Here is a 26,456-nt window from a genome sequence, read left to right as displayed (position 1 = left end):
GACATAGTACAAAATTTCTAATTTGAATTGCTATAAGTCAATATTGTTATAACTAAATCTAACCAAGAATAACAAGATGGTGATGTGTAATCTAATTGTAAGTACTATTTTTTTGTCTTGTACTATTGACTGATTTTGTAAAATACATTAAATAATAAATATGCTGACTGATGATTATTTATGTTTACTGAGTTAGTGCTAGGAACATTATAGGCATATTTAAAAAACCACCGAATTTTTAACGATAAACGTTCGATTGGTAGACCAAAGTTTATACATTAATCAATATCAATTTTAAGATAATATAATTTTAATATATATATATATATATATATACACATATGTATATATATATATATACATATATTATTTTGTTTGTATGTATTTATATGTGGGTTCGTTGAACTTAGTTGGAGTATTGCAATCTCAGAGAATGCTGCACGCGAATTTAATACATGTGAACCTTTACTCACACACTGAACTATATATATATATATATATATATATATATATAAATATATATATATTATAATAATATATATTAATTTATAATAATTATATAAAAATACAGTGTTTTATTAAAATTTCTTTCGAATATTGTTTTTGATCCAACAAATACTTTGTAATACTAGTATGGAAAGTCTAAGTTTAAAACCTTCGTCACTTTAAAATAAGAGTTCTAAGAACTTAATATGATGTGTAACATGTTCTACAATTAACTTGAATTGACAACATGACAGTAACATGTGTGACAATATTAAATCTATTGTCTGAATTATTGCGCAACTATATTGCGAGAGTAATATCGTTATTAACTACATAATATATTTATGATACATATATATATATATATATATATATATATATATATATGTATATACCTGTATGTGTCAATACAGCAGCTTGATTTAATAAATTATAATTAAAAATTAATTAAAAAATAATAAACATGATATTTTCATGAGCAATAGTCAGTTTACCTCAAAATTCATATGATAATAAATTTATAGTTTTGATTTATCAATGTGGTTGTGAAATTTTATTTAATTCAGTTTACTAAGAAAAAACTCCTAACAACTTATATTTCTGTAATTACTCAAAAAAGTCGAGATCATTTTTGTTTTTTAGGTTTCATTAAATGCGCTTTTAAAATCGACAATAATTCGCAGTCGACCAAATGTTATATTTTAGCTTAGATATTTATAATTATTATAGTAAATAGAGCTTCATATGAACTAAATTATATCTTGGAAGACGAAATTATTGTATCTTGTCCTATGTGAATCAAACAGATGATATTTTCATTGATAATTTTATTGTTTCGTTGCTTGATCAAAATTTAATGTCCGGTTAATAAAAAAGTAATGGCATAAGATTAAAAGAGATAAAAAATAACCAGCCACTAATTTGAAATTTTTGACTAATGTTTTGAATCGTCCTTTTTATGAATTATAGCAAGTAAGAAAAACTAGTAAGTAAATGTGTTCCTAATTAATTATAAGAAAATACGAATAAATTTATTTCTTTAAAATCTCGTCCATCTTCCAATACGTCAGAAAACGAAACGTATTTAAATCAATCACATGTATCAATCAAAAGTCATATCGCGTTAACACACGCTCAAATTGATCTATATAGCATATAGTACCGTGGCCTTTGTAGAAAAATCAACCGCACATAACATCAACATCAAAACTCATGAGAAAAAACCAATGACGTAACAACGTGTTCATCACGCATGCCACGCTATGGGATTGTCTCTTTCGCACGTAATGTCGAAATGTATATTTTCTCTTTGTCACTTGTTGCAACACTGGCGTGCCGCCATACTTGTTTGCACGAATTTCGCATCGAGCATGGCCTCCCTCTACGTTTGTTACGTTCGTTGACCTCCCGATTTGTCAGGAGTACGAAACACTTGTCGATAGAAGGTAAAAATAATATCGATGTAGGTAAATAAAAATACGAAAGTCGCAAGAAAATTGTAGAAATTTACTAGTTCATAATATTATTTGAAACTACATTGAAATAAACAATAACAACTTATAAAAAACTTGTAAAAAAGTAAAATCAACTTCTAAATTATATAGCTAAAAAACATTTATAGCTTTGTTATAAATGTCTATTAAGTCAGTAAAACTTATGAAATGAGAAAAAAATGATGAAAAATTATTGATATTGATCAATTATTGAACAGATAGTAGTAGTTCATGGAAATACTCCTTACACGATATTACTTGATGTATATTGACACTTGACAGTTGCAACAAAGATTCCAATAAAAAAAATATTACATTAATTAAATAAAACTAATTTAAAAAAATATTACATGAATAACTTCAGCATAGTTCAATTGAGCTATGTTTACTTTTAAAAATGTTTCGAAAAAAAGTTATCTTACTTCAGTGATAAAAACATTACGAGTATCACATGATTGCGAAACTAGTGTTCAAAATACATTTTTTGTATCGATTCAAAAACGAATTTCATAAGTCGATATAATTTAGATAATATCACACAAACATAAGTGAAATGAATTGAATTTATGGTTAATTTTTGCATTCGTACATTGCAACGGTAAATCGTATTATGCCGCCAGAATAGCGACATATGAGCGCTCAGGGTTAATCTAGTCTTATAAATTCTGACAAAAAAGCTGATTTTCCCTGTATTATATAATGTTGCAATGATAAAAATGATATTAATATGATAATGAAAGGATTAATCTTTAACTTTCAGTGGTTGTGCACGCCATCAATTCAACCTTTCACGCCTCCACGATCTCTGTCGCTCTCAAAGTATCAATAATCTCTGTTTCACCTCCATATTCTGTGCTCTACATTTGATATTTCTTCTCTCTTGTTTGAAATACGTCATAGATTATGGAAATTTTTTAAATCTTCTGAATAAGGACTTGATTTATGCGATGTATTTGCCTTACATTCACTTCATCTTTTATCGCTAAGGCACGATATAATTACCATAAATTCAAAACACGAAGAGGGACACACAGTGCTTTTCAGTATCATTTATGATACTAATGCACTAAAATGTTAGGATCGAGTAGGAAAGGAGAATGTTTTCTACGAAGAAGACCAGAATTTTAGCGTGGTAGTGGAAACATATAATATAAGCGATGTGTAATAATTTATAACTTGATATATTTTTATATGAATTCATTTTGAAATTTGGCTCGTCTTGGAGAAAAAAATATAATATTTTTAGGAAAGTATATCAAGTTAGGTGTTGATAACCAGGGTGAACTATCCTACCAATTGGCGCAAACTGATACCTTGATGATATGATGAATTTCTCACTAAATAATGTTGCCAAACTAGAATAATAAACAATATTTATATATGTTTATATATTTATAAATAGGGTGTAAGTGAGTTCGTGCAATAGCGTCCAGTTTTACTTCTAAATATAGATAAAAAATATGTTTCCAATTGAATATGGCCCATTTTAGACACTGCGGTGTGAAATGGCAATGGGATCTCATACTATTCTCTCCTGAATCGAGTTGGAGTTAAACTTAGCTCACGTACTTGCCTTAGGGCAGTACTAGTAGTTCAGCACTACCCATTATTTTTTCCATAATATCGTTAAATGGCAGCAAAAAGTCTGATCTGGCTCTAAAGATGTTTCACGTTTTTCGAAAATCCAGAGTGGACCATGAATTTCTATTTGTATCATATAATGAAATAATCAAGTAAACTAATATAAAAATAAATGGCAAGTAGTGTGTAAACTAATAGGAGGTAATATGAAAAACTTAGAAAAAACAGCAAAATTCTCCGATATTGATTGTTGCTCAAACAACCAAATTATTCAAACAATTTTGATACAATAATTTTGTGCTCCATTTTCATGTTTACAACCATTTACAACGAAATCAAATCAAACTATATAACATAGTTTTAATTATACCATACAAAAAATTATAAAATCAAACAAATTTCACTAATTTTAACTTCTTTCACTGCCATACACCTATATTTCATCCATCTTCTTCTCTCCCAAACAACATCAATAAACCTTTCTCTACCTGTATATTCTATCTCTCTCCAAGAACTTATCTCCGCCTTTCATCGTGCAATAGTTCTCTCGCTCACTCACTTTCATTGATCGAATCTCAAAATCTCACTCACAACCGCCTACGTCACAATTTACGTAGTATCTCGCATACAGCTAAGAAGAGCGTAGTGTACGTAGCACGTAGCTATTCGCTGCAGTGCATGCAAGAAGCTTAAACTGTATTGTACAAGAAGGTTCATTGCCCTAAAGTCCCAGAGTTCTATGACCCAAACATTGCGCTCCCCACACGGCTGGGATATATAGGTCATCGCAGGTTTGATACGATTGCGTACCGAAAATTATGGTAACTATTCTATTATTTCGACAATTAAACTTCCATTTGTGTTACGCGTTGTACGGGACTTTTAGTTTTTTTGTCTAGTCGCCTTTATATACCATATAACAGCAAATTTGCAATACGCTGAATTAATCGCAGGAAATTGTTTTGAATGTCTCTTCACGTTTATGCTTACTAATAGTGACGAGGTATGCCGAAACTATAATTGATTTATGAATTTATCAAGGAAAATTCAACATATTTTAATAAATATATGAAAGTAACATATTTATAATTTTCTTTCATTCTTAACGTTCAATTGTGCTTAGGGGCCGTTCAAGTGTTACGTAAGCACTATAGGGGGCGGGGGGGTTGTTGATTTGCTTATTTTGGGTTGACATGGGGGGCAGGGGAGTCTGGATTATGATTACGTCATAGGTAGTTTTTTTATTTTTTTACATTAATTGCAAAATGTTTACCTAAGCATGGGGGTAGGGGTAAGAGCTTTGCTTACTTTTGCTGACAAGGGGGATGGGGGGGGGGGGGGTAAATAATTGTAATAAATCTGCTTACGTAATACTTGAACGATCCCTTAAAAGAATTTTTGTTTTAGTAATTAATATATTTTTGTGGTCTATGAATTGATACCATTGCCACACAGTAACTGATCAAAGTGAAAGACAAAGTATGCAATAGATTATTGCTGGTAAGGATTAGACATTTGAAATGGTCATTTTTTGCAATAGTTGTCAAACTGGGTAGCGTACGTTCTCATTCCTTACGGGTCCAAGATAATTAGGGGGCGTCCATTAATCACGTGAGCGAGTTTTTAAGGATTTTTAGACCCCCCTCCCCCTTGGTGATATTTGGTGATATTCAAAATTACCCCCCCTCCCCCACCAAACATCACGTGTATTTTTAGTTACGTGAAAAAACTGTAAAATTTTAATTTTGTTTAAAAATGTTTGAAATTTTTTATAAAAAGTAGTAAAAAAAAATAAATGCACGTGATATCTTGCTATACACCTCCCTCCCACACGTGATATTTCGTGATTTTTTGCCAAAACCCCCCTCCCCCTAAAAACCTCACGTGATTAATGGACGCCCCTTAAAAAAATTCCATGCATTTTTATTTATGCAACTCATTTTCATTTTTGCTAAAACTTTATCTTTTAATAATGAATGCTTATATTTAATAATATTCATATGAAGTGAAATTAAACTGCGCTATCTTCCAGATACATTTTTGAAAATTTAACATCTACTCAGCATTTCTTAACACATACATATTGTCATAAATATTTATGACGCTTTAATTTACTCTGAACTTTTTCATAAGCCGCCTTCATTTTGAGGTGATTATTTGATCCATTAGGAATATCTTTAAAGGTCTAATGAAATAAAATAACACTACGAACTATATTACATTAAATTGTCAAATAGTAGTAAAGTTGTTTGGAAATCTAATAACCCAAGTAATTTTTGAATCTAACGCAATGATTCTCAAAATATTGTAGACGCCGAATCAAATATGATCGTTCTGGTCAAAAAAATATATTGAAATAGTAATCTTTTGTTCATATTCAAATCGTTGGTTAGGTATGCGAGTATGCCATTTTCGCATTATTTTAAAAAGTTTTAGCAATATTATTAAACACAAAGAAATAATGTTCGATTAAACAAAAATAATCGAAATATCACACGCCAGGTCGATATAAAATATCAAAAATATAATTTATAATTCTCATTGGCTTCTTATTGTTGGCCTTTGCAATAGCATCTAGCTACTTACTATCTAGAATTCTAGAATCTAGATTCTAGCCACTTACAATATTTTTCATTTTATTCCATCCATTTAGTACATACCATGAATTTCTATCAAATGATTCTGCAATATATAAATGTTTATATATTTCTATTAACATTTCAAGAACTTATTGTGCAGTATTGAAAGTACAGTTTTCAAGTAAATCAACTTCTTAGAAGTACATTAAAGTTTAAGGGTTTCGATCTGTCTATAAATAGTATAAGCAATTTTCGTAAAGTCATTGCGGTGGAATATGTCTTGTTTCCTGTGAATTTTAGTTGAAGAACACGTGATCGCGTTATAAGTAGTTCAAAATTATAATACCAGAATGCTTGCATATAAAGTTTAAAATGTAAATATTAAGATCATATTTCTTAATTGCCACACTACGTCGTAAGTACAGGTCAACGCGCTTCATTATTTGTCCGGCACAATTAAACAATTTGTTTGGTTTCGATTTTCGCCGAATCATAAATTATTCATTTCTTTATGACGCATGAAGATACAATCTGGACTAATTCCGATGTACCTGTGCAATGTGGTATTAGCTCGTGTGAGCCTGTGGTTGGAAACGCGTTTAAAATAACAGTTCACGCATTTCCGGTATTTTCCAAGAAATGACAGTGATGCCATCTAAGTCTTGGGTTAATGAACTATTGTACGTTTGCGTGCACATACGAGAAAAACAAGTCGGCATTATTTCATTATTATATAAAAATGTTGCTGTAAAAAACGTTTTGAGATGATAAGTAATTTTTGGACATGAAATATTTTTTGGCGTGATACATGATTATGTTATTTAAAGTATAGGATCAAATAACGTTTGTTGAGCAAGTTTATAAAAGTATCATATAGAGAATAAATAACACATTTTTTTTAGTATTATCATCCAATAGTGCAATATACGATTGTATATATAACATATCAAAAGATATTAGCAATTAACCCTTTGCACTCACCTTGTTAAAAACAAAGAAGAAAAATCTTTCAATACATTCTCCTTATTTACGATCATAGTACAGTATTGCGTTCACTAAATACTAAAAATTTAAACTAAATTCAATATTACAATTGCTTTAATCAGCCGACAATTTTCCTTTTAGCTTAATGTTCTTAAATATTATAAAAACCCTCTTGAATATTATAAATTTAAAACTATGTAAATAGTACTATCATAATTTAAAGTAGGTTGCGTTTAGTTTTAAATTTATAGTCAAGTAAAATATACACATATTGAATCATTCTAATAGATTGCTTGTTCTATCAGAAACTGTATAATCATATTTTGCGCCGAAAACCTTTCCCGAAAAACTAATCATACTATATTAACTTTAATTTGAAGTAGTTTTTCTGTTTAAATTTAAATCCATCGAAAGTAAAATGTGGTTTGAATCAAACTAATCCGATGCTCCATTCTTCAAAAACTGTATAACCATTTTTGCACTTTTTGCACGGTATCTCCGAAACGACTGGATCTGCCTTCCCTAAAACTAATCAGCACGTCTCGCCGTCAATATAAGGCTAATATTCTCTAAATCGTTCAAATCGGTTGATTTGGTTCTCAAAATTGTCGACTGTATCCGCACATTCATACATTTTACATACACACATACATACATTTTTCTAAGGTTGAGATGGCTGGGAAATGTACAGACATACAAAAGTTATATTTTCATTTTTTTATCGTTACAATTATTATAACATACGTTACGAAATATTAATAAATAATACTTCAATAAATTAAAGTAATTCTGATGGCATTTAGATTTCACATAAAAATTGAAAATTATCATTAAAATGTAAATAATTTATTATGTAAATGCTTTACAAATTACATTACACAGTTTATGTTTACATAACGCGTTTAATGAAAAAATGAATCATTTTCTAGTGAAAGAACAAATTCACACGTAATCATAATATTCATCCATAAGTAATACGAAATTATACAATTCTCACAATATAGAAGTTAATGTTTTTACTAATACACATAACATGATTCGCCTGCAATTAAAAACTAATACATAAACAATATTTTGATGTGAATTCACACAAGGCGTGTGAACACGAACTAATACTCTCAAGAATAATTGCATATATATGTTTGTCTAGTTTAAGAAAGTGAGACTAGTACGAACTGTGCGAGTTCAGTGAACTGCTCTGATGCGATGTATATACATACATAGATACACATACATACATACATACACAAACACACACATATATATAATATATACATACACAGTGTGTATGGATATGCCCGAGGCACCTTAGAGGCCCTAAAAATCTTTCATAATCAGCATTTCATAAAAAAGTTATTACAGAAATAGATTCTAATCAGATAAATATAATCTTGATTTAGTTATTATAACTTAAATCATATTTTATGTATTTTACTTTGATGCTTTATAGTATAGATTCATAGTTATTATTCTATTATTTGATAGATGCATTTACCATATTAATAATAGAAGGCGTAAAAGCACGCACGTGTTTCAGGACAATCTTCTATTACCCTTTATAGAAAATCGCATTATGTGTTATTTTAGGAAAGCCCCATTCAATTGATATTATAATATTTATAGAAGGTTTATATATTAAATTTGATAACATAATTGCTGTGAAACAACATTCATAATTTTCATATCTCTGCGAAATTTCATAAAATGCGACCAATATTTTTTTTGCTGCATTTATACCTTTTTCATAAAAAGTTATGATTAAAAGTTGAGTAACAATAGTACAAATTTTAATGCTATTTTCTAATCAATCACCAGTTTTAAATTTATTTGCAAATTAATCTATTACACATAGGTATGCATCTACATATAAATCTATGCACCTGTATAAGCCTTTTTATATACTGTAGGGCCGGAAATTCCGTATTTGTCATAGAAATGCGGAAATGCAAATAACAATACATTCTAAACACGTCTTTGCTTTGTGCAATATAACGTTATATTGCCCATATATGCCAACGTACATATAGAGACATTGATAGATGTACGCGTCAAGTTTTGTAGGTACTGGCATAGACACAAATTTTGCACACATATTGCAATTTAGGAATTACAGTCTAATATATTGATGAATGCATACCAGAAGAAATTATAATTTGTGGTCATCAAATAAAACAAAATGAAAAACTGTATTTAGAAATTAGTCTCTTAAGGAGAGGGTGTAAATGGATCTTTACTCCTGTGCTCTGCATAATATTCGACATAATCAATTTGTAAATGTTCGATAAATGATATATATGAATAAACAAATGCGCCTTAAAGTGCACGAAACTATAATCGGAACATGCAGCATAACCAAATAAAGTTAGCATGCGTTTTGCGTGCTATATGCATTTATATATAGTTGACGCTCAGCGTACATTATAGTGTAATAGTTCATGAGTACAAATAGTTTAGCCGTAATGGTATTAGTGTTTTAGTATGCCCGTGTATTATATACAGTTACTGGCGAGTGCATTGCACTCTGTTACTACTAAAACAGACGTAAGTACTACACTACTACTACTTTTATGTGTCGTTCTGCCTAAATTATCAAAATTATTTTCGCGTATTCTGTCAAGATTGCTCAGTGATGCACGACTCAAATTAGTAGAGATCCCCATTCAAAAGAACTATAAAATCAAAATTGTTTGTATCTATTAAATTATAAATATATTTATATGCGTGAAAAATGAAATTTATTTGAATCTGATAGTCTAAGTAAAATTTAATTAATCTACTATATCAAACTATGGCGGCTTACAAGTAGTACAATACGTATTGGAATTGTATTTTTCAATATTTTTTATTTAATGATCGTTCTATAAATATACCCTTGCTTTACTCAGAAAATAGGCTCCTTAAAAAACGGTGCAACTCGAAAAATTAACACTTATGCAGAAAATCCGTGCTAAACAAAAATTACTATAGAAAAGCCCTTTTTTGAGGAATGGAGCTCCCGCTTGATGAATAACAAACACATTGAACTAATAATAAATAATAGTATATCTAATATCAAACATTTAATAAATTTAAGCTTTACTATAGAAAAGCTTTAATTCTTGGAATAAAACTTTGCAATATCCATTATTCTTTCATCATTACAGAGACAGTTCAAAATTGCAATTTTGTAACTTTGTAAATTATAAACCTTATTTTTACCGTCTAGTTTTTCAATTTTGTTCTTTGCCATTGTAAAATCCTTTTTTTCTAGATTATAGATTTTGCAATAATTCTGTTAATTGCTAATATTGAATAATTTTACGATATCAATTATACATAAACACTAATTAAAACATAGTTTAAAAACAGTGATACTTTACGTTTTAGTATTTCAAACAAACTAGCTTATACACTAGCTTATAGTTTTGATCATAAACGGGGTGTTCTCATGGCATCTACATATTTACGTCGTAGACATAGATTACTAAGAATCGTAACTGTAACATACATTTTGTAGTGTTGTATTTTGACAGTAAAACGATGAAAATGTTATTGCGGATATAAGCGAATCGATATTAGCGAATTATAGTTTACTATTTATATTTTCGTGTAAAGGCAAAATTGAAGAAATCGTTAGAACAATATTATCAAAACCGTGTAAAAGGGGTTGTATTTTCGTGTAAATGCAAAATTAAAGAAATCGTTAAAACCATATTATCAAAAACCGCGTGAAACGGGGGTGTATTTTCGTGTAAATGCAAAATTTAAGAAATCGTTAAAACAGTATTATCAAAAATGATGTGCATATTTGAATTGAGCCATAAAATCATACAATATTATGTTGTATTTTCTAGATAGTAAATTTATTTATGGCAAAATAGTTGTTTTCATTTTTCTTCATAAAGCGCGCCACTGGTCACTCACGCACCAATACTACCAACGACGCACATTCATTTATACAAATACATATTCATGTGTACGCGGGCGACCGACTCTCACTTTCTGTCGCGAGCTCGAACTTAAGTTCTATGAACTTAAACTGGGTCACACGCATTGTGCACACTAATATACAGCGCGTGTATACACTTAAGATCCGACTAATATGTATACAACACATAGGAAAGTCGACCAGCGACCGTTCACTCAGGCGCTCACGCGCCAGTTCCAACACATTACTGGAATTACTACTACATGTACGACGCTGAACGATCAGCGTAGTAAAGTGCTTGAGAGCGAAAGAGAAGAATGCACGCATACATTGAACACGCTGAGCGTGAACACGTGCGAATAGTGCACATGTGTTGGTTTGTAACACTGACTCTTTCTTGTAAGTTGTACTTACGCCGTGTGTTAGATAAAGACAACAATGTACCAACACATGTTGCCCGAGTTGCGATTCACGCATAGGTACACGTCTCGTGCATACACAGATCCAATTCGCTAGCGAAGTTTACAAAGTTCTTTGAACTCTTCAGTCGCTCGATGCATGTCGCAGCGTGAACACGCATTTTGAAGTAAAGTGTTGTTGAAGATATTTTTTAAATTAGTGACTTAAAACGTGTAGTGTTATGGTAGAAAACAAAGTGTTACAGATGTGATTTTATTATAAATTTTAGATTTAATTAAAATTAGTAAAAATGGGTTGCGCTTACAACGCGGCAGATGGCGCGGCCAAACAGACGGACGACAAGACATCGAAAAAGAATTTGAAAGACAATCATAGCGTGTTGGTGCGAATGTTACAAGAACCTCCATTAAATAATAGCGGTAGTAATAAAAGGAGCAGTCCTTTGAGGCGGGAAAATGAACATGCATGTCCTTTGAAGCGGCATTCAAAAAATAACGAGGGTTTCAGCAGCAATGGGCAGCTTGGACCCTTGACAAGGCTTCCGGATCCTATTCATAACTCTTTAGCAACTGATTCTAATCAACATTTGTTATCGCGACAGCCTGAATTCTTACCGAGACAGTTTACGGACTTAACTCCAGAACAATTGTCAAGACAAAACAGTCCAGTGTCCGACGGACAAATGCAAATAGACGAACAAAAAATAGTCACAAATGAACATAAAGACTTAGGTTTAAGGACGATAGTTAAGGATAGTAATTCTTCTGGTGATGAAATGCGTTCAACCGGTGATAGGTTGAGCGACAATCAATCACAATCATCTAGCGATAATGATTCGGGAAGAGACTCGCCGTTGTCAGAATTTGAACTGAGCGAACTATGCAGGAGGCTGGAAGGACACTGCGTCGAAGATTGTGAAAGAGTAAGATTCTCATGCGATCAAATATTTTATTTTTTATGAATTTACCTGAATATGAATACGCAAGCGATTAATTTACTTTACACAGAATTATATTTTTAGGATTCTCGCAAAACACATTTCTCCTTACTCAAAAAAAATATAGTATGTAGATAGTAAATAATAAGCAATAATTGTATTGTATTATTTTGGTATATTTGTTTGCGTTCGTACAAACTTGGTTATTAAAGATTTCTTGTTTAATAAATTGTTAATATTTCAGCAATATAGTTTAAATATGCTTTAACTTGTTTAAATCATCAATGGCGCGATTTAAATCTATGTTCTATAATCAGTATAAATTCAGCAGCTTAATTCCATGAAATCTGATTTTTATTTAAATCTGACTAAAAACACTATCACTATCTGTTAAATTATTATTAAATAAGATTATTACTGGTTACTTTCAATTGGAAGATGTAACATAATAAAAAGTATAATGGGCAAAAATATAACCATGAAATTTCGTTTAAAAGCTCATCATATTATTTTACTTGATTTATGGCCAGGCAAACTAAAATTATATAGACATCCATATAAACATACATATATGTATGCATATTTATATGGATAATCAAACACACACACAAATATATATATATATATATATATATATATATATATAATATAAATGTGTAGGTTTTATTCAGGCATATAGTCATAGATTTTGTATAGGACTAACGACCTTACCTTGAATACCGTTTTCTTTGTACATTTTAGCACGGGGTCATTCTATGTGAATAGTACATTCATGAGAGTGCCTTCGTATATATAATCGCTTTCCCAATAAAACCTCAAAAATGAGAATATCATCTTTGAGCAAAAAATGAATTGTAAATGGAATATCGAAAATTGATCTATAACTGATAGAGATATTTGAATACGCATTTATGCTTTGTAATAAAACAATAATATAGTAACTGAATGTTTTTTTAGGCATTTGTTATAAAATGCCAAAAACCTAACAGAGACACATTAACAATAAACTTATTGAAAATTTTACTAATATACACTATTTACAGAATGAAAAATAAAATATTTGCCGTCTTTTAAAAAATTTTATGCATTACTGAACTTGAAGTCATTTTTCGTTTTTTCGTTAATAGTAAAATAAAATTTCGATGAATCACTAAAAATAAGATTCTCTATGCTATTTTCAAAAATTGCATTTGCTAAAATATTAGTGTAATAATAATGATATGAGAGTATACTCGCGCAAAGATACAACTCTATACAGTTTTGTAATGTTCGTGAGCGTGCTTTGAGTTAATTACATATTTTTTCCAACATGGACCGTGTATTATAAACGAAATTGTTATTCATACTCGCCTCTCGGTTCTTATGAGATTCCCGCCACGAGAGTCTTATTAGAAATCGTTTTCAGGTCACTTTCACTGGGTCGACGAACTCCAGTACTCTTTCTTCATCAATTATATTAAGACACCTCTACCGTGGTACGAGGTATGTACCCAGGCACGCGCTCGCGATGGAAAAGAACATGGCCCTCGAATTTATACTTTGTAAATTAAGGAAAATGAATTCATTGCAAAATGATACAATTTAAAAATAATTTTATTTTTTGTATTTCAACAAAATCTTAGGGAGGTCAACAAAAATCAGTATTTAACACGTATTTTCAACAGTTGCATTTGATTTCAGTATGTCCTGAATATCAGATATTCATAATTTGATTTCATAAATTGTTTCATCCTAAGTGTAATATAATTTCTAATAACTAAAACATGAATACGAAAATCCTTGTTATCTGTTGCACAATCTTCAGCTTGGTGTTTGGACATGCGTAAGGTGCGTGAGTCATCGATGTCATGTGACATCGCGTCATTTTGAAAATAGAAAATAGATTTCACTACCTACATGGAAATGTTATGATATGATATTAAGTTTGTTTTGTTAGAGTTTTTATTCCTTTATTACAACACTGTTTGTGACTCATTTATTATTTGCGTATAGCAAAATAAATCATAACATGTTTTAAATATGAAAGTTTATTAACCAAATAGAAGAAAGTTTTCACCGCCACAGATGTTCTGTATGGCGATGTCTACGACCTCATTAATCTTATAATTTTTTTATTTGTCAGTAATTTTACCCATATACATGTACCTCCATTGCGTATTTCTGCCCGTCGTCATGCATGAGTATTAAACTTTCTAGACATCTTTCACTTTCACTCGATGGCATCGCGATTAAGAATTTTAATTTTTATGGCAACGAGTAAACAAACAAGCTTGATCGTAAATTATATACACGAGAATTGCGTAAGAACATAAAATACTGATAAGATTTTTGATGATCAGATCGACTTAAAACTGGAATAAAAATTAAATCTTTTTTTTTCATTTTATCTTATTTTGAGGAATCAAAAATGCAATAGTTTCTATTAGCTAAATTTTAAACTGAATAGTAAGAATGTATTATCTAAGATAATCCGCTGATATATCTGAGTTTGCGCATAATTCAATGGTTTGGACAGTTTTCTGCTGTCTTGCGGTAGTAAGATGTCTTCAACTTTTGGGTTTGTTTGGGTCTCTAATTTGCTTCTATGAATTAAGGCACGCTCTTGTATTGTTGCCCGTGCTGTTCATATTTTCAGGTCATTATATATAAGGTTAAGAATTGATCTTAGACTCTTGATTTGTTTAATAAATCTTTTCTATTAATATGATGTTTCCTGAAGTTTATTAAGTTTTGTTTTTCTGTTTCAGGGATTCTTCAGGCGGTCCATACAACAAAAAATTCAATACAGGCCTTGTTCGAAAAATCAACAGTGCTCTATATTGAGAGTGAATAGAAACAGATGCCAATACTGTCGGCTGAAAAAATGTATAGCCGTCGGAATGAGCAGAGATGGTGAGTTTTAGGAATTTTAAGAGTTTAATTAATACTTATAGACACGTTTTCATCATTTGAAGACGTGAGATTTCATAATGCTAACACGCCCATATCGTTCGATCAAGATTAATTTCAAATAAATTTATCTTTTGTACCTACATACATATCTCACTTAGCATATACTCTTGTTCTGGCTGTCGCTTTCGTGGCCTTACTAACACTTAATCACGCTCGTACGTACACGTACAAATACTGCGACACATAGAGCGCGCTTATAAAGCGCTTGACACACTTTTCCAGAGTGCGTTGAACCTTCTCGGCCGTTCGCTCTCACCAACACTTGGAAAAACAATGCGAACGAGACTTACACACTAATACATCGCATGTACTTCTTGGTACATCGGCAGAGGTTTCATATAGAACAAGCGTGCACAAAATGTATCATCTTTCATATTCATTGGCATTTTTATATTTGCGCGCTTTAATTTTATTGAATTATTGATACAGAATAGTTTGTAGTACTACTTTTGATGTATCAGTTTTCGCTCGTATTTGCAACTTTTGTAATACGCGTTAATTATGGTTTTGTACACATCAACATAATATAATAATAATAAATAACTAGTGGTGCATGGCATCGTGCCAAGGCAAATTACTGGAACTTCGTTAACAAAAAAAATTTTTTTAACATTTTCGAAAAATTAAAAAAAAATTTAATACTTTTTGATTTTTTTTGCGACTACTATAACGTACCCTACGGGAAGGTAAATATTTGATAAATCAGACTTTGAAGATTCTTGTATCATGTTAAACAGATTAGCTGGTATTTTAAATAAAATCGTTTTCGCGTTATATTTCATAAAATTTGTCGCCTGAACTAAATATCCTGTCTTTTATTTTACCTTTATGTAACCATTCAATGTACTTCGATTCGTCATTGATTTTTTCTCTAGAACAATTAATTTGGTTCAATGGAAACTTTTCGTATTTGTCCACATTGTAGATCAAGTACATGTTCACTAGTACAAAAGCGCGAAGAGGACAAAGTAAACCTTTTGGTAATCAAGAATGAGAGAGAAGGGAAGTCCATTCGTTAGTCAAAAAACATTACATCACATTTTTGTGTGCAACAGTCTTCATGTGTATATGTCTTTTCACACTTTTGCAATTCAAGTCTTCGTGTGTTTGTGTATTCTTATTGGAATCATATGAGAACGTGTGCGATGGCGCAAGATACATATGTGCTCATATTTTGTTTGCTACTGGCTTACATAAAATTACATTTTTTTTGCACTGGACAAAAAATCGTGCTAATTTAAATTGAATCGTTTGAATCGAAGTTCAACGATCATGTAAACGTATGCGCAATACTGATGATGTATATGCTCTCAATTAAAAAATAATCGAGGTTTATACAGAATAAAATGGTGAAACCAAGAAGAAGACGAAACATTAATAAATTTTATTTAGAGCATATTTCAGACATTTATCAATTAGGGTTCTAAGTACTTGTGAAAAGATTTTCTTAAAGTTAAGTCTTAAAGAGACTAATGATTTAATGAAGGATTCGTACAAAATTTCAACCCTTCAGTTTGACGTTGAAAATACTAAAGCACTTACAGTAATTTGAGGTCTATTCAAAGATTCATATTACTGCTCATAACGTTGCATGAATAGCTCCACAGAATTACAAACCCATATACAATTTTGATAAATAATTCTCCTCTAAACCATGCTTCGAGTGAGTAATAAAAAACCCATTTTCTCATTACTCTGTCTGTCAGGTAAAACAAGAACGTGTAAAAACCTTTCCATAACGCATAAATTTATAATTGGTACTAAATCCTGCAGATCCCACACGCCTGAACTAAAGTATGAAGTACATGACGATAATGTGTGTATTCAATACACTTATAAGCGCCGTGTACAGGAATTAGGTCGAACGAAGTATGGTTGTGCTATAAGTCTTTGGGTTCATCGCCTTACTACAAGGCGAGGTCAACCACACATATAACGTAATCTATATGCCGTGCCGGGGCTTTTGAATTTTACTCAATATCATGTTCTACATTTCGTATGTATCACTAAAATTCTCAAATATCTATATAGCATTTACGAACTTCTGCATAATTATCTGTGCGCGTCTTAGTCGAGCAATTTTGGGTCAAATTTTGTTTAGAGAGTCCTTGGGGTATGAAATCTACACGGCGATGATAACTTGCATAGAGTATTTGTCATTGCACGGTTGTTATTGCTAACACATATAAGTTATATAAACGGATTGTAAATTATGTTATGTATTACTTTGTAAGATAATAGTAATTGCTTGCTTACATGATATAAATTTATTTGAAGGATTTGTTTAAATACCACATTTAATAGCCTGAACAAAAGATGCTGCTTGTCATTGGCAGTTGTATATAAACATATCAGAAACGCTTTCAAAATCTATTATAATAATTCAATACAACAAATCGCAGAATTATTGTATTAAAGCAGAATATATGAGAGACTTAGAATGCCAGTTAGTATTATAAAATAGTTGATATTTTACATCTTCTTGCACCTTATAAGACTTAATATTGCTTTAGAATATTATATAATATTTTTTGGATTTTAAATATAGATTTATCTAGCTTAGATTTGACATGTTATATATATATATATATATATATATATATATATATATATATATATATCAAATCTAGTTGGAGGCTACTAAAACACTTAAAAGACAACGGCCGCTAAGTAGAACACACAATAGTATACACATAAAAGACTTCAAGTATTTATATTTATAAATATACCAATACATGAATGGGACTCAGGCTACTAACATGATTTTTAAAATGACGCGCATACTTTCGTTTTTCAATAACGTACGTTCAACTTTATTAACACATATACAACAATAAAATATATATTATATATATTTATATATATATATATATATATATATATTATATAAGTGTGTGTGTGTGTTTTGTGTGCGTGTTTATCTTGCACCCTTAAGACCCTAATTCTAAATCTTATTAAAAGCGAAATAATGTTTTATAAATTCAATCATTGTGTTTCAAACTCAATAAATTTCTGCACTTATTTTCTGATCTTCTGATAATAATTTGGGATGACTCAATTAATCATTTGAATTTTCTTATAAATAAAGACATTAATCATTTTACATAGTTAGGCAGTTAATTATTAATGTTAATGTCTTATAAAGTTAAATCACACATTCACAATTTACTAGATGAAATCGCATAATTGTGATAAAATATATATTTATAGTTGAAATTATCTAACCTCGATTCTTTCAAAAAATAAAGTCCAGTGATTCAAAACATTTAATTTAGATCAAATCTCGTATCAATGCTGTCGAAAAAATCCAGAATATTAGGGATATTTCAATATTGTAAAGTAAAGTAAAAAGTGGAGTAATAGTTCTGCAACTCTTGTCATTTCCACAAAGGTTCTCAATCTATTATTTACGAGAATCAACCTAAATCATGTTCTGAGCAATCCTCAAAGTTTGAAATTTACGATATCGTATACGTAATCAGTTCGATGATTCAAAAGATTCTAAAACTGTTCACATTTGTACCTAGTGACCATTCGCTTATACGGTAACGTAGTTTAATATGCAGAGAAATCGGCATAAATGGGTTCAACGCACCTAGCAGCGAGCCTTGGCACGGATAAAACCCATTCGAGTGACGTATATCGATGTATGTTGGCTTTGTGTTGTGTACAGAGTAATATATATATATATATATATATATATATATATATATATATATATATATATATATATAATTAAATAATTCAGAAAAAATAAAAATCAAAATTGTGATAATTTTTAAAATTACGAAGAGAAATTTATTAAAGGAAAATAAGTAGTTGTACTTCATAATAATAACTAATTCTTGACTTGAAATTGTTTTTGGATTTATAAAATCACAATTTAAATATTTTATTTTTTATGCCATTTATGTAGATATTATTAAAAGTTATGAATTAGTTTAACACACAATAATATGCAATTCTAGTAATAAAATTTCTTAATTTATTTAGTCAGCGGTATTATAATACTAAAAGTGAAACTAAACTGCAAAAGAACCATTTTAATTTATTTACTAAAACTATTTTTATATCCTTTAAAAGTACCTGGCGTCTCCACCGTAAAAATTAGATTTCGTCAAACAGGACATAGATAACTAATAAGTAAACATTATCAATTTTACTTCTACGGTTAGTTAAGAATACTCTTCTACATTTATCAGAATGTACAAGTATATACATATATACATATCCGTGTGAATCTTGAGAAATCGCGTTACGCGAAAAAATAACTTTCTTTCTTACTGCATAAAATGTTGTAATGCTACACTAATCACTTACATATACACCGCGAGAGAAATTGAAACTGAAATTTCAAGATGCGGATTTATCTTAGCGCAACATTTGAAGTTTGAACACAAATTCTGCTATTTGCACAAAAAATAAATAGCTTTCTTAGATATTTGATGATACTAAAAATATTTTAATGAGCGTCCTTCTATGCAACGAATGCATGAATACACGCACACGTACTACAAAATCCTTGATCTAAAAAAATCCTTCATAACAATGTAGCGTCATTATGTGTCGTAGTATAAGTATGTGTCATTTTCAACAAGGATTTAGAATGGTTATGTTTGCTATAAAAGGATTAGGTTATTAAAAAATTATACAAAACCATATGCAAAATAGTGAAAAATAATAAGGACTGATGTACGTCAACGAATACATATAACATCAGTAGACTTATAGACACATACTACGGCTGGCATGTCCTTGGTTTTGCGCAATTTCATACGTTCGTTGAACCCGGCTCAGTAACCTACTTCCGAAATAACTACATGTATATATATATATATATATATATATATATATATATATCTCTTTTACTCTCATACTTCTTGGTATCAGAGCTTTTACACAATCAAACACATCACAATACATATTGTTGATCGCGTTTGTATTTACTCTAGAATGTTCGGCCTATCCAACGCGCGTCTTACTCGCACATCAATGTACCTATAATGCACGCACATAAACCTACTCGGGTATTACACATTTACATGTATCAACTAACTACATTTGGATGTATTTCAATGTATCACAGACGACATATGTCTTTCTCGCCGATCGCTTGAGAGTAAAAGAGCAAATTATATATCGAGAATAAGGTCATTGCAAAATCGAGACCGAGCCGGACGAATATCGAACATGTAAAAAATCGACAGTGTCAAATTTGGATGATGAGAGATTGTAGTAATAATAATTGTAATTAATAGTAACTTGTCTGTCTCATCGCATAATTATCTATAGACGTCAAAAGATTAGCAAATGAACATGTAGGACAGTTGTATTAAACATATAATATTTTTTATGAGATTAATAGAATTTTAATTTTATGTTTTTAATACCAATCAGATTACATAATAGCATAAATATGGCATGGTCACTTCATGCAACTGTTTTAATATACAACTTATTTTTAAAATATCTATCCTTTCTTAAAAATCAATTTATTTTTATATATAAAAATATATAGTATTTTATATATAATCAATCAAAAACGATCATGTTCAAATTCTATATAAAATGTTGTATATTACCTCACATGTCTATTGACTTATTGAAGACATTAAAAATTATTACATATAAAAGCTCAGCTCTTCACTTCGTAAAATACGTAAAAACCACAACATAGTTTGCATGAAAATTCATTATCGCAGCATTGAAATAAATTACACTTAACTTAAACTTTTTTATACATATGTTTATTACAAAATTCCACACTGAATAAAATTTACTCAATAATCGAAAGTGCGGTGACGTGACGGCTTCTTCTCTTTTCACAGTTCGACGACGCGTTTGAGTTAAACATGCGCCGGTTGTTATTCAACATCTTATTGTCTTAAAGAAATTTCGAATAAAACCATTTTTATCCCATAATAAACTTCTGAAAAGGAATTAAATATTCTGCGAATTTCGTTTGTTTAATAAACAAACTTTGTTTGTTTTGTTTGAGTGTTTTGGCTGCCGTTACAAGTTTTATGACTATCAGCAAATATCATAATAATAAAATTAATTCGCATAGATAATTACGAGATATATTTATGATAGTTTTAATTGATTAAATTTTATATCATAATAAAATATGCTTTTTGTGAAAAATATTTCACGTCATAATTGAAATTCTATATGGTTACTCACAAAAGTTTAAGACCTGATTAATGCTTTCTAATAACCTATTTCAATAAGGGATTAGACAGAATATCATCTAAGCTCGTGGGTTTATTATGTAATAAGTTTTACCAATTATTATTTATTCCAAATATTCATTATTTTTGAATACCATAAATATACTACATTCGGTAGAATATCGAAAAATGCTTTATCAAAGCCCTCCAACAGTAACGCAAGCACAGTATGATATCGTCCAAGGACAAAAGCGTTCATCGTCCTCTTAACCTGAAAAACGGCGTTACGTTATCGCAGTAACGTAATCAGGATATTGCAAAAGCAAATGCCATATTTTTGATATTCGCAAATATTTGTACGAAATTTTTCTTTAGTTTGCTTAAATCATTAATATAGAATTTGAGTATTATAAAAAATATCTCAAACGAGTAAGTGAAATTTGTTGTAAATAGTAATAAAATACTGAAGATAAAATATATTTTTATATCTGCAGAATGCTTATTATTTTTTTAGCGTATTGAATTTTTATATCATAAAGAATTGATTTAGGAACTTGATTGAAATTCACATGATAATGTTGAATTGAACCTTGAATTTATTATTCCAACCACAAAGATAAGTACTCAAATATTTTTTGAATCACCTGATAACATGCTCGTAAACAATAAAAATAATTAAAGCATCCGATAATTAATTTTGTAAATTTTATTTTTATAATATATATATATATATATATATATATATTTAGATAAAAAAGTTATTCATTTGAGATTTCGGTACTGGCGCATACGAAATAATACAACACAGGTCGAATCAACTGGGTCACAAACACATTCACAAAATCATGAACGTTGGCATTGTGCGCAATCATTAGCTTCGGCATGGGAGACCGAATTTCAGTCTACATGATCTTTCTAACTTACAAAATAAAATATTCCAATCTGTAAATAATTGTTCATAGAAAAAAGACGAAACTTTAAATACTAAACAGACTTTAAAAATTATTTTTAGTGGTGGAGACTGGGTACGGTTGTGCCACTTGTTTTGATCAGCAATAAATTAGTTAATTTGCCAGTTAGGTGGGAGTAAATAAATTAAATGGTAAATTGAACATTAGTCATAACATCAAATCAAACAAGAAAAGGTTACAACTGCCGAGTTCACAAGCAAAAGCTATAATTGATTTAAAATGACTTTTAAAACATAATCGTTTAAACAAAGCTTAAGAATATAAGCTAACAATATATAACAAAAACAGTTTTTGATTCAAAATATAACTATATAACAAACAAACAAAAAATCGTTTAAACAAAGCTTATGAATATAATATAACAATATGTAACAAAAAGAATTTTTGAAACAAGGTATAACTATATAACAAACAAACAAAAAATCTTAGTATTTTTTTTTTCTTGTATGGAATTTTCCGTTTCCTTTCTCTTTTGTATTGTATCTTAGTTAAATTAGATTTTTCTTTATCTTCACCCTGAAAGGATGACTCCCAACCACATGTCACAACCGTATCCAACACACATTTTTGAAAACAAATCATCGCTATGGCTGAAATTATATAAGATAATATGAGATTAAACTTTCTTCGGTATGAATCAGCACCAAAAAATACAATGTGGTAGTCTTTTGGTAGACTATTGGCTTGAGTTCGGGCAAAACACTAATAATAATTACTTACTTATCAATATTGTCTCTTTGTAATAATTATAAATGATCTTGTTCAAATTTAATTAAATAAATAACTAAATAAAACCATTGTATCAAAAATGCTGCAATCATTGATAACTGACTAATTATTTATAAATATTATTTTGTCTATGATATATTTTGTGTAAATTTTCTAGGAAATGTTACTTTTTGGAAATTTTTACTTGAATTTTCGTTTCGTTTGAAGATTGTGTAAAAAGATGCAGTACGAATGGTGTGAAAATAATACATTCATCTACAGTTCCTTCATGATAATAAATGTAATATAATAATCACAACAAAAGCAAAAACCCTTACTCTACAAGGTGTCACAAAAAATATTCGTGAGTCTTTTACTAATCTCTACCAATTATTATCCTTCTATTAAAATCAATCACCGACGCCACTGTTGATTTGTTACCGACATTGCTTCATACACATCAACCAACACAAGCAACATGCACGCACACAGCCAAACACTGAAACGCGAAACTGAAAGTTCAAAGACCTTACACATTTCAGCGAAGGTCTCTTGACCTGAATAAGTTTCACTGAACTCGAGCCAGTACACCAACACCACAGAGGCTGCGCGAACGAATACACAGGAGAAACTGTGTACAGACACTGTAGTACTGAGTTGGGTATGAGTTTGTATGAGCACATCACGTTCGCTGTATGACGCGCTTTGACCACAGGGACGGGAATAATTAATTTATTATATTAATTTATTAGCAAGTATATGATTGAGAGGTGATTTGACATGATGGAGACACTTGGGATAAATCACTAAACTCACTTTTCAATCGTTTTCTTATAACGAAAATCCGAGATTGATTACACGTGCTTTACCGAATTGATAAATGCTTTTTGTTAAGTAACTTGTTCGTCAATAAATAAATTTTTTGTCTATAAGTCAATTCACAGGCACATTTTTCCAATGCTTCATTTTTGCATCAATTATATATATCTAGTTTTGAACCGATTAGTTCTTAACATGAACTTTTTATTATGAAGAGTTTGTGATCTACCAAGATGCTGCCGAACCCTGTTAAAATACTATAGTTATAAAATAACTATCGCCTATATTAGACTATTGAAAGATAATATATAGTTGTTTATTAAGATACAATAATACGATGTTGAAGATTGATAGATGATCGATATATTATTCGAGTTTGATTCTTAATGTTATAATGTTGTTGAGTTAATGTTGATGTTACTTAGATTTAGTTGATACTAATTTAAGAAGTTTCTACAATTTTATTTTATTTTTCAAATTTATACATTTTTTGATACAAGCGACAGTCCATTACATTCATTATCCAATCAGGTTATTGGCCAGTAATTTAGTTGCTTCGGATTCAAGAAATCTGATTTCTTAGAAAGAAGCATTAATGATTGAGGGTCCATTTATGCGTTACAATATAAATTAATAGTTGTATTAATATTTTGTAATAAAGAAAATAGGATTCATTTTTGCTATACTGTATGAAAGTATCAAAATATATCTATATAATTACATTAGACTAGGGTTGAGCCTTAGGCGTTAACAATCTCTCAACCACGCGTTTTTTTCTCTCTTAAACCTCGCGTAATTAAAATTTGCTAGGAATTATTTGTTATATAATTCTATCATTATGTAAGTTCATTTTCAATTACTTTTTCTACTGTCATGTAACTACTCCTACAGTTTAATGATCTAAAAACAATTTCTACCGACACTAAAAATCATAGTTTTCAATCTATTTCCAAAGCCCTGAATCAGAACTCTGAATAATATTTTTTTGGCACAACAAGCAACACAATGATACGATATATTATATAGATATTAATTTAGCAGTTTGTGATAATAAATTACTCACTCACCTTATCACGTGTGATCCACATCTGGTTCCATACCAATATTATCAGTCGTTCACCTAGAATATAAAATGATAAAATATATTAATTTTGATGGATACGTTATCAATAAATACTATAATCTATATGTTATGCGTTTAAAAAATTTTATCAAGAGGTAATAAAAGTCCCTTGTCCTCGATATTGTCAAAAAAAACCGTTTTGCAGGAGATTATAAAGATTAATCTGTATCTATTTATCGATATATAAATATATATATATATATATATATATATATATATATGTATGATAGGTACTTCAAGTGTTGAGTTCATCAAACTCTTGTCCTACTTACTTCGCACAAGACTAAAAAAGCGAAAGTTGACTGTCTACATACATAAATACATACAAACATACACACAAATATATATACATAAATTTAACACTGAATCTGACTTTGCCTCATGCTTGGATTTTTGAAAAATTGTTAAAATTTATTACAACTCCAATCATAATTTTTGTGTTACATGAACGCCTCATACATGCATTGTATTTATTATTAATATATTTATTTCATAATGTTCAATCCCCAATTTTTCTTATCCACTGATGATGACAAAATTATGTATAGAAACGTATGAAAAAATATAATATATGTATTTTTTCATATAGTTATAGATATATACTTCTGCGTGCATATTGTACTAAAAGGAAAACTTTGCAGAACCTTCCAAATTATTATCGATTTTTTTATTAAAATGATTTCAGTTTTGTTAATAATAATAATAATAATAATAATATATATATAAAGATATGTGTGTGTCTTTGTATATATAGGTAACCATTTCTTTATGGAATCGATTACTTTCTCTATGTCAACGAACTCTTTCAATAATAATTATTAGTTAACGAGCTTCTAACGTGAAAGTTTCGCCATCATAAGAAAGTGTGATGTTTTTTACACACACTTGCAAATAATTCACAAGAATATACACTTTCACCTGCTGGCATACAAGTATACATACAAATCACGTCGATTTTTATATCTTCAGAAGAAAGTGAAAATAACATAAAGGTATATATGGCTTTTATAAGATTGATCGATCATGGAACATTGAACTTTCGGAGGAGAAGTGGTTTACTTGTACGTCATTAGAAATTCCATTAGAATTTTGTGATTGTTTTGTTAAGGACAATTATAAAGCAATATAAATTCGGTGCTGTAAATTGGTAGATTTACGGTTTTATTATGGCTTCATAAATTAATTCGATTAACGCTACATTGGAAAAGATGTATTATTCAACAATAAGTCATAAATATTACACTATAGTAATTTTTCTATTTTGACACGTATTATAGTACAATAAATTCAATATTATGACTAAATATTGAAATTGTTTTAAAATAA

At 29.8% G+C, this 26,456-nt stretch overlaps 1 protein-coding gene across 1 annotated transcript in view; it reads left to right on the top strand.

The window, feature by feature from the left end:
* The window catches only part of LOC113385887 (ecdysone-inducible protein E75-like), a 70,911-nt gene that overhangs the window by 32,133 nt on the left and 12,322 nt on the right, over window positions 1-26,456 (top strand). Inside the window, exon 3 of the mRNA XM_026623711.1 lies at window positions 15,135-15,279. Coding sequence (XP_026479496.1) covers window positions 15,135-15,279 — 145 coding nt within the window. The remainder of the gene's footprint in view (window positions 1-15,134; window positions 15,280-26,456) is intronic.

The sequence above is a fragment of the Ctenocephalides felis genome, unplaced genomic scaffold (assembly GCF_003426905.1).
Source record: "Ctenocephalides felis isolate EL2017-DRISC unplaced genomic scaffold, ASM342690v1 CF-g0.4_SCAFFOLD_03571, whole genome shotgun sequence".
NCBI lineage: Eukaryota > Metazoa > Arthropoda > Insecta > Siphonaptera > Pulicidae > Ctenocephalides > Ctenocephalides felis.
This window is presented reverse-complemented; position numbering and strand designations above follow the sequence as displayed.